Source organism: Dendroctonus ponderosae, unplaced genomic scaffold (assembly GCF_020466585.1).
Source record: "Dendroctonus ponderosae isolate FM_Combo_2020 unplaced genomic scaffold, Dpon_F_20191213v2 Dpon_F_20191213_1, whole genome shotgun sequence".
Lineage (NCBI taxonomy): Eukaryota > Metazoa > Arthropoda > Insecta > Coleoptera > Curculionidae > Dendroctonus > Dendroctonus ponderosae.
Genome location: NW_026017110.1, coordinates 14739121 through 14750558, shown reverse-complemented (window position 1 = coordinate 14750558; position 11438 = coordinate 14739121). Strand labels below are relative to the sequence as shown.

At 30.8% G+C, this 11438-nt stretch overlaps 1 protein-coding gene across 8 annotated transcripts in view; it reads right to left on the bottom strand.

Annotated features, from left to right (window-relative positions):
- Positions 1-2378: 2378 nt before the first annotated feature.
- The window catches only part of LOC109533985 (glycine receptor subunit alpha-4), an 84997-nt gene continuing 75937 nt past the window's right edge, over positions 2379-11438 (bottom strand). For 4 of the 8 annotated variants that reach the window (XM_048670223.1, XM_048670225.1, XM_048670227.1 and 1 more), the window contains 3 exons: positions 6960-7022; positions 4968-5075; positions 2379-2690 (listed from right to left, as the gene is read on the bottom strand). In XM_048670223.1, the coding sequence (XP_048526180.1) occupies positions 2532-2690; positions 4968-5075; positions 6960-7022 (330 nt within the window). In that variant the 3' untranslated portion in view covers positions 2379-2531. The remainder of the gene's footprint in view (positions 2691-4967; positions 5076-6959; positions 7023-11438) is intronic. The other 4 variants (XM_048670226.1, XM_048670228.1, XM_048670229.1 and 1 more) reach the window with 1 other exon arrangement.

Here is an 11438-nt window from a genome sequence, read left to right as displayed (position 1 = left end):
CCGATCTAAAAAACCCCCAAACACAAATTTTTGTGGTACCTACTAGTAAAACTGATTAAAAATGTATTCAGAAAAAACGAAATTTTTATTTACACTTTGACACTCGGTATCTCGGAATCTATTAAATTTCGGATAAGATAAATTGGCTTAAATCGCAATATTTTTGCCTAAACAAAATGGCAGTGAATTTTTGGATATTAGTTGAGGACCATCCTGTATAAATTTAAAAACATATAGGGTGTCCCTGAAGACTGCGGAGAATCCACAAGCTATTGAGCCTAAAATATGATGAATAAACTTTTGCCCAAAAGTGGTGACTTGAGAGAAACAGACAATTTGGTTTGCGAAGATTGTTCGGGTGCGAAATTCAAATATGCTCTCCATTTCATTTCATTCATTCATACTCTTGACCGCCTTTTGTTTTAAAAAGCTAAAAAACGATGAAAAGCTCCAGAGATTTTGAATTTTGAATGAAGAACAGTTTTATCGTTCTAACTGTATCTTCTAGCCCAAGAATCCGTTCTAGCCGAATATTCTGACAAAATACACCAACTCTTAAACACATGTTTCGGTAATAATACAACCAGATTGAACTTTTTTCACGATGTGCCTCCCAAAACATACACTTTTAAATTAAGGTAAATTGGGCTAAATCGTATTTTAGCTTCAATAACTTGTAGTAGCATGTTAAGGGTTGGCTTATACAAAATTTTTTATGAAATTGCATGTCTTTCTAAAAAGTAGTATTGAAAAAGGTGTATATGGCGTCTTCAGTAGAAAGATAACCATCGCCATCGATCCCAGATATTTTACTTCACATTTTTTTATTACGATTTTTTTTGAGCTTCAACAGTATTATATTAAAAATACGTGACTTACTGGGAAAATTTTTTTAGCTCTGTATATATGAAGAGGGCTACTTACGTCACTAATTCTTCTGTATATACTGACAACTAATATTGTGAATAGATGGAGATTTATTCAGACATCTCAAGTGAAAGTGTGTGAGAAATTCCTTGCGCATCGCATGCCTTAATGGGATGTCTTTTATATTTGTCCGTTACCATTAACTAAAGGGCAAGTGTTTTGTTAAATGATGCATCTTAAAGCTTAGTAGAAGCTGAATAGCATTAAATCTGCATATTAAAAAAATAACCATTTCCAATTTCTAGAGCCGTTTGTAAAACGAAAATAAATCATCGTGTTGAGTGATTCAAAGCATTCGTTTAAAGAGCACACTTGGGTCCATAAAATTATTTGCTCCAATGCATGTTTATGATTAAATGAGACTAATTTTTAGCAAATTTGCTTTCGCTATAGCAACCTAGAAAATAAATCCGATTCATTTTTACTTAGTCACAAGCTACAGCCATATTTATTTCGAGATTTTAGTAACAACGGTTTCTATTCATTAATCGTTTCAGTTTGAATCACCCAATACCCTTGGAGGTACTGTAGATATAACAACTATTTCAATAATACTAGCAATAAACTATTTAAAATCGAATTATTTACAATGCATTTAATGTAAATATTAAATATGATAATTAGTAAGTATATCTGGAATGCATCTATTTATGTAAATAATTATCTAAGAAATCGAGTAATATCTTGTCACCGAAATTCAAATTTTAGCTATAAGTTAACGATTTTATAAACTCTATTTATGGAAAACGTATCATATATAATTTAAAACGATGATAGCATACATCTATCCAGGTACAAAACAAATGTGAAATATAATATAATAATATACATATAATTATCAACAAATCAGGGATAAACTAATTATACCTATAATCACAGAGGCACTTTACTTACACTTAAAACCCAGTACCAGAGGAGATGCTGCATTATGTTCATATAATTATTTACGTGTGTTAACACAAGTTATTAACTGACATGGAGATTCAGCAAATGTACCTTCATTTACCTGTTTTTATGAGAGTAAATAAATGCCTCTTGAAAACCAGATATAGATATATAGAAAACCAATAAGCCGCATCAAAAAATATTTTCTAATAATTCGGTGGCTGTCATAAACGTTTTTAAATCTGTAATATTTTTGGTTCGACTTTTCTTCCCGAATTTGAAACTGATTATATTTTCTTTGACCTTATAATAATCTTACCTACTAATAATTAATGTGAGTAATTAAAGGTAATTCTTGAAAGCTTTGAGTGAGTAAATTTCGTTTCGTTTCATAACTTTTACGTTAAAATTAATATGCTTGTTCTCAAGGGTACGTAGGATGCTTACGTTTACGTAATAAGTATCTCATATATACGTTAATTATGTACAGTGCTTCAAGAGCTACCGCGTATTGCGAACTTTGCAGAAAATTCGAAAATCATCACCGCTAATAAAAACAAGTACATTCAACAAGTCCACTTATGTGGCGCTTGATATGTACCTTTCAAGTCACTTTTATTAAAGTTGCCCAAATATTTTACTCAGACTATATCAGTTAGTAATTTAAAGTTGATTGCGTACGTATACTTTCCAGTTTTCTCTGTTTCAATCCAGCAGCTTTACTCATGTGCGTTGGTGAAGCTCTTGTAGTGGTAAAAAAAGAAGATAAGAAAAACTGCGAATGCTGTAGGAAACGTAATTCTTGCTATGACGTCTATAGTCTTTGCTACTCTAATTGGATGCGGCGGCTCTTTTTTCCTCACCTGCATACCAGGCGCCTATTTAACAAAAAAAGTATTAGTAAGTAGATGCAATATCCGCAGAGTGTTCCTAAATCAAAGTTGGCATGTCTTGTTGCTTTTGCATGTAAATGTAAATTCAACTGTAGGAAACTACCGAATACCATTCTCTTGTGGATGTGTTCACGTAGGAACCATAAAATATAACCCATTAGAACCAAAGAGATTAGCAAAAACCTGAACTTGGAACCAGGATGGAAGAACGGCTAAAAAACTCTAGATTAAGACAAGTGGAAAAATTGGCAGTGGGGGAACAATGAAGAAAAGCACATTATAAAATCCGTAGACGCCGAGGTCGCCGCCCCCCAAAAATAGGAAAATCTATTATTTATAAGCACAATATCCATTAATATAAGCATAATATCTATAAGCGCAATAACAACCTCAACAGAAAAGAAGACACAGAGGCGATGCACAAAGTATGATTTCCAGCATTGCTAATATAGGCAATAGAGGAGTAGCGAGAGAGAGATAGAGAGAGATAGAGAGAGATAGAGAGAGAGAGAGAGAGAGAGAGAAGGCGGTTGAAGGTGTTCACAGAGTTTTGTGTAAGTTATTAAAATGTTTACTGACATAATTTAAAAAATTTGGAAATATGCTATATTTTTTTTCGCCTAGGACCTGCATATTTGACGTCTGGTTATATTATCTGAATAACACAGGGTGTCCCACCGGGAAAACTGTAATTAGGCGAAATTTGAAAATTGCGGTTTAAAACATTTTCAAAATGGCATCACTTCCGGCGATACCAGAAGTAGCTATCAACTTTATTATTTTATATAGAACATCCTACATACAGGGTGGCCATTTTCTGAATCTTTGTATGGGTATCTTCCACATTTTTAAAGATAGAGAATCCGTTAAATGAGCAAAATTGGGCAGAATTCGATTGCCTATTCATTACCGTATTCAAAATTTAGGTACCCGACTTGGTTCCTGAAATATCCTGAAAAGGCAAGAAATCAACACTTTATTGTTATTATTATTACACGCTATTATTAATTATCATATAATTCGTAAACTGCTTAAATTAGAAAAAAAGTTAAACTTGTCTTTGATAGAACTTTTTGCGTTGAATTCAATAAACTAGCACTCGTTGTCATAGTCAACTTGATTTACGAGATAAAAAAACAATTATATCGTTAAATTCAGAAAAAAATAAGGATTTTAAAAGGCCCACAGCCAACTATGATTACCATTTAAAAAATCATAAGTTTATTTTTTATCTTGTAAATCAAGTTGACTATGATAACGAGTGCTGGTTTATTGGATTCAACGCAAAAAGTTGTACTAAGGGCAGTTTTAACTTTTTTTCTAAGTTAAGCAGTTTACGTAATAAGTGATAATTAAAAAACTGTTGATATCTTGTCTTTTCGGGATATTTCAGGAACCAAGTCGGGTACCTAAATTTTGAAAACGGTAATGAATAGGCAATGGAATTTTGCCCAATTTTGCCCATTTAACGGATTAGCTATCTTTAAAAATGTAGAAGTTACCCATACAAAGATTCAGAAAATGGCCACCCTGTATTATTAAATTTTTGAATTCTACTCCAAATTCTAAATATATTTTATGTATAATATATACTATACCTATACGTAAGTCTAACCGTTTTTGATAAATTTGGAATTTTATGTAAAAAATTACAGTTGCAACCACTCGAATAATTATTCATTTTTTCTATAAGGGAATTTAGTCATACTTAATTTGAGTCGCATTTATGAAAAGGACTTACTTTAATGGAAGTTTGAAAACATTTTGAAAACTATTAATACAAAGAGCAAAAAAATGAGTTTCAAAATACAATTGAGACAACCACCCAAAATCAATTTTTTCAAATAGAAACCCCCATTTTTGATAATTTTGTCATATTAAGTATTAAAAATAAGTGTAAGTTGGTGAACGATGTCTATTCCAAAAGTGTTTGGTTTTCGAAATATTGCCACTTTAATGTTTTCATATGGCTATTTTGCTGCACCTTTTTTTAAATCCTGTCACTCTTAGTTGCCATGACGAAAGTGGCCATTTTTAATGCAATAAAATGACAAAGGAATGCTGACAGCTGTCAGTCACGTTTTGAAAATAATTAATAACCATGCCAGGGCGCTTCAATTATACAAACGAAGAATATTTAAACTTATTTATTATCGTACCCGCAGATAGCACACTGGAACCTAGAGGATTGAGAAAATAGATAGTAATCATTTTTTAAATGCGTGAGAGGCGTTCTTAATAAATAAATAAATAATAACTTACCTCAGCTGTTGGACATCCATTATTTGTGTGAGTACACGGATTTGGTCCACAATTGCTGCAAGTACCGATTTCGTTTGCGACTGTGGTTGATTCACTTTTCTTATCACTCTGTGGAAATATAATTGGTATTAATGGAGAACTTTTAAATGTGAGAGTAAGTTAAGCAGTGATACATTTTGAATATCGACCACCGCACCGTACAAATTATCATTACTTACATGTATAGGTAGTTAGATATTTTCACAGCAGAGTAACTGATATTATTAACGAAATTAATAACATTATTCGGCTTTGTCGGTTACCACAATATGTTAGTCACCTAAATTCAAGAACTACCTACATGTAAAACATTTTTACATTCAGTGTGTCGCTTATTTCCAGATGCTCCTTTCTATGCGCCAATTCCTTATATACTATGTAATTTCGTTTTTATTCGCCTGTAAACAATTACTTTATATAATAAATCACCTTACAAAAAGAATGCAAAAAATGCAACTGACCCAAATTGGGTTAGCATTTAGGGATGGAGATTTTTACCAATCAAATTTGAGACAGAGACGTGAAAAACGACATTTGAATCTTGAAGAATGACTCCATCCAGTATGGTAATATTGTCGAAGATAGAGATACTTTCGAGGCCATTCCTTGAAACTAATGGGTTTGTCGGGTTTTTAGGCCGTCGTTCGGTAGAATTTCTGCTTGACGGTTTGCAAGCGCGAGTGGCTTGAGAAAAGTCAAGAAGAAATTCTACCGAACGACGGCCTAAAAACCCGAAAAACCCATTAGTTTCATTGTGGAAGATAATTTGTATGTGGTGTGTTTAAAATTGGATAATACTCAAATTGATAAAAAGCTGAAGATGCTACAAATAAGTTGCAACGTGCTGCTGAAGCTAACAACATTAACCGAAACATAAGGAAAGAGAAAGCTGCATGAGATAAAATTCGTTCAGAACATCTTCACTAATAAGAACCAAGAAAATTATACCTGAATGACTCCTAGTACTGATTGGTCGTTTCCATCAAATATAATCAGAAAATAATAAATTGATTGAATAAATATCGAGATTGAAATGGACATTTTAACGATACATTTTTCAAAAAAGGAATCTATCGTTGAAAGTTGTGAACATTGCTTTGCTATTGCAAATAATGCTCCCAGCTATGCAAGAAGAAATTATCCACTTCAGCATAAACACTGAGAAGGAGGATTTATTGACTGATCGCAAAACATTTAAAATTGAATCAAAAATGGATGAGACCCCAGTCTCGGGATTAAATTTCTGCTTAATGGCATGAGAAAGCAGAAACTGCAGTTTTTGTGTTTACTTAGCTTGTATCGATAAATATTGCCAGTGTTCGAAGGAAAATGGTTAGTTATCCTTATTATACTTGAGAAATAGATGTTAGCAAATTAAAACGCACCTAAAAAGGAAACACGGGTTTTTCAACCAAATTACCGTTTTATTCAGTTTATTGAAGCAAAGTAACCAAACTTTATTGCTTGTGAGCACAGCTTCTTCACTTTAATTTAATTCTATTAGCTGAAACATATTTATATGAATTTCAGAAAACTTAACGATAAGATGTTGATAATTGAGGAAGTTATGAATTAGAAGAGGAATTGATTTTACTCATAAACTGTTTTTGCATAATGTTTCCATAATTTATGTACCCTTTTGACTTTTAACTAAATGTAAATTATCCGAAATTCTTTAAAATAAAAATGTGTTTAAGAGCTTTTTTGGAGCGCACTATTACCCTGTAGAAACTACAATGGTTAAAATTAGTATAAAGTAGTACAAGTAAGTAAGTACAAACTTACACATCAAGCAAAATCACATTGTCCTAAAAAGAACTCACAGTATTAAATATAGGCAAATATATTAGAAGATTAGTATTTGAAGTATGAAAAGCACAAGAATATTTCGTTTAAACGTTAGAGGACAGGAAAATATTTTGAAAAGTAGTAAACAAACTCTATGGAACTTACTATGCGTTGACTAAATGTAGGACTTTCACAGAAAGCAGAATAATATTCTTGTTGAGCGGTCTCCTAACAGGAAAACATAAAAAAGGCACATCAGCAAGACGAAAATAAATTATAAATACCTAAAATGTAGATAAACGCACAGAACAATATTTTATATCAATCAAATCAATAACATAATTATTTACAAATTTTTTATATTTACCAAACAATATTTTGTGTATTTATAAAAATAGTTGAAGATATTTGAATTTTTTTCAATCTTATTTGGGGTAACTTCTACATTTTTAAACATAGGTAATGTTTACTCAAATCTTCAAAGAAGCAATTACATCTTTTTTTATTGAAAACGATTCGCGCACTGGATGCTGAATAAATATGGACAATGAAAACATTGAAAATTTGCCTTTTTATGTCCAGGTATTCTAGAAATTTATTCACGAAGAAAAACTGCCATTGGAAGTTATGTTTGAGTAATATAAATGTTTAAGTGTATTAACAACATTTTCAACTTTTAAGGCAATTAAAAAGCTCTCATTATGTTGAGTATAATTCCGGAAATCAAGATCTTATGACTATTAATGAAAGAAATATGTTAATGCTTTATCGTGTGCATTAAATCGAGATTATACTATTTCTAAAATATCCAGTAATAAAGAAAATAACAAATTTCAGGTTACTTCATAAAACCATTTCGGGAGCTTCTATTTTGAAAATGGAATTAGTTAGAAGTTTATTTTCTACTTTACTCCGTTTACTGTTTTTTTTTATTTTTAAATACGTGGAATTTACACCCTGTATAATTACACTGTAGTTTCTTTTCTATATCCAGAGTGTTGTTATAACTACGCAATTTTTTACGTGTTGCAAATTATATTTTTTCTTTATTAAAACACTCTATTTTTTGCTTTGTTAACCAAATTTATGAAGCACATTTCTCCCGCTTTTATTTTAAGCGACAAATTAATTCTATTTGAAACAATAAGCAATTTTAAGTGTTTTGGAGTAAATATAATTCAAAAGAAAATGAAAACAACATAGATCATAGATAATTCAGATTTAGATAATCATAGTAACAATTATTTGAAAAGTTGATCAAATACATGTGAATATTTAACATTATTTTTCTATATGTTATAATGCATTTTATTCCTGTAACTGATGGTTCTAATAATCTAGAAAGTTTAGTCAAATGGTTAGTGCATGAAACCAAACGCCAATAAAACGATATCTACATTACAATTCATTCTTGTCAAACCCATTCAATATGGTATTAATAAATTCTCTAACGCATAAGCAAAAAGAAGTATCTTTGCAAAGCACAGAAATACGGATTTTATGTTTTCCAGCAGTTGTTACGCTTTACAACAAATAATTTCCACTGAAAAACTAGAGCTTAACGAAATAAATTTCTTCCAATTGGACAACCGTAATAAAAGCGTAATTTCTGCCGTTTCGTGCCGATTCCAAAGTGAACCGGACTAATCGCAAAAAATAGTTTTTAGACGGAAATAATGAAAATTGTACCACAATATTGAAGAGTTGTGACCATTTCGTAATTGTAAAAAAATTAAGAGGGACATTTGCGCAAAAAAGTAAAAAAATGTTTCAACTCTACTTTCAAAATGTTCGTGAACCTCATCTGTAATTACTTACTAACTCTATTCCAGCATTAGTTCGATAGTACGCATTTCAAACATAAGTTTGTTACAGGAGAAATAGATAAAATATCAATTGAAAAAACATTTTCAGTTTTTTTTAATTAATTTATTAAGTTATTTTTCCCGTTCTTTTTAAAGATTTTGTTGGATTATCCTAAAGGGTTTTAAATTGCATTTTTTCGTAATATATTTGAGTTTGAATTTGAATGATTCTGGTTTTTATCTACAATTTTAGGAATCTTTCTTTTGTTTGATGTCTACATTATTCTGTTGCTTTTCCAGGCACACTACCACTCACAAATGCATGGACTAATTCTTGTATCATCTCATAATGGATAAGGCGATAACAGATTTATTCCATTGTGTGTTGAATTTGATTTGATACAAACAGTGTGAAAGTAGATTTTGGAACGTATGGTTTAATGGCATTTCAGTTTTTTCACTATCGGAGACAGTAATTCGAAGATACCGGACATTTAAATTTCCCATAGGTTAAATATTTAAATTACAATTTTCTTGATATAGCAATATACTCTTTCTAATAGGTTTATTTAAAAACGATATTTTGCTCGTTTATTTTTTTATTATATTGAATAGGAACATTCAACCATTATTATTTAGATTATGGTAAATTTTGTAAACATATAATAGACTGATTTCCACCTTTGCTCTTCTTCTGACTGAAAGAACATTACTGTAGAATAATAAACCTGGTATGTCTGATATGTTATTATCTAAACAAAAGTCTGCTAAATATGCGGAGAAAAGTTGCATGTGAGAATATGAGAATGAATGGAACTAAATATCCAGGTCCATCAAAACATCACACTAAAATTTTTTTCAAGGGTAGGTAGTGAATAACCAAGAGACGCTTGTTTCAAATTGAAAATATCCACTAATTTTTATGAAATGTTATGCATTTATTATATAATTAAAGGCTGATAATTATGGTATTGGAAAATTTCAGATGTTGTTAAGATGGAATCATGTTCGCCATGCCCTGTTTTCTGCCAAGCCCTGAGCATGATTAGGAAGCATGCCCATGCAATAATATACCTAAAATACTGGCCGTGCATGTCTGATGTTAAGCATCATAAAGCTTTGCTAAGGTACTAATAGCAATTCTTTTATTTAATTTGTCCGCTAATTTTTATATATACATTTTAATTTTATGTATTTTATGTCATTTCCTATTGTTATTATATTACATATTTGAAAGTTTTTAACATAATTTTGTATGACGTTCGAATGAAACCACGCTAAAAAAATTAAAAAGTTGTTTGCCGGACAATTTCGCGGATTTATGCATAGGTAGGTTATCTTACCTATACTTACATACTTATCTAGAAGTATTTACGTTATTTTGGAGTTTAGTTCTTTAAGTCGTGTATTTTAGTTCGTTTTAGTTATCGTAGTGACATTATTTTGTTCATAGGATCAACACTAAAAGTATTTACCAGAGAAAAAGTTGTTGAAATATCGCATTTTATCGCCAAAAAACCTTTGGAAAGTGTGGCTGGCAAACTTTTTTGTTTCTTGATTTACCAATATTAATTCTAGGGTACGACCCAAAACTATTGACAACATTATTATATGCTGTGTTTAATATTAGAATTGAACGCAAAAAATTTTTAAACAAATATTATATTATTTTATAGGAAGGAAAAGTAATACTTCCTATGGGTATTTCGATCAGCAGTCGAATCAAGTGAGACTGATAATTGAGCAAGAAATAACAAGGACAGACAAGTAACTTTTCCCCGTTTGCTCTATTATCAGCCCCACTTCGCCCGGCTGCTGGATATGAGTCCGTCATAAAAATTCTCAGCTTTCCCCGATATAAAATAATATATGGTTATACTATTTTCTAATCTAAAATTATAAACGGTCTTAATTTCGAAGTCATACTTTTTGAAATGTAGTTACTGACTTTTAATTATTAGATATAATAATCTCAATTTAGAACTATGTACTTATATCAACTTTGATATTGATTTACATTTCATTGCTAACAAGTGAATTATTATCAATTAAAAATAATATAAAATGGTTTTTAATGCAAATATCTCAAATTTCTATTTGAAAAATAAGTATACGACTAAAACTATGGATAATTATTTTATTCAACATAACTGAAATTGTCCACAGTATGCGTTTTTATATGTACAGCATCATAAATATGGTTACGCAGCAACATCTTTCAGTCTTTCAGAGCGCCTTGAGATTTTTTCTCGAACAACATGGACCGAAATCAACCAGACACTAATTAAATCAGAATCAGAACAATATCAGAACACACAGAACACTATGATTTTTTGTTTTTATTACCCAAAATGTCTATTTAGCTAAAGTAGTTGTCTTTTCTTTAACAGATGAACGTTATTTTAGAATTATGAACTAAATTAATATGCCATTTCAAAGAGAACGTGACGGTTTTGAATTATTATCATTAAAGCATTATCGCATGTTAAAACAGAATAAGTTTACAACAGTAAAGCCGCGTTATCAAATGATAATCGGGAAATATTATGTACTTTATAATGCAAATTTGGAGTTTTGCAAAACGTCTAGTAGCGTTAGTAGTCAAATTGCGACCTCACAATTCACTGCACAGACACAGGCTGATAAATGTGAAGTAAATATACAGGGTGATTCAAAATTGGCGTCATTCCTTCTAAGGAGTGATAGAGGCGCCCTTGGGGAGTACGACAAAAATATTGAAAATTTTTTTTTCGAAAATTCCTAGAAGATATTAACAGTTGAAGATCGAATTTCAACTTTGTTATTAAGCATTATTTTGAAATTGTTCCATGTTTAATTG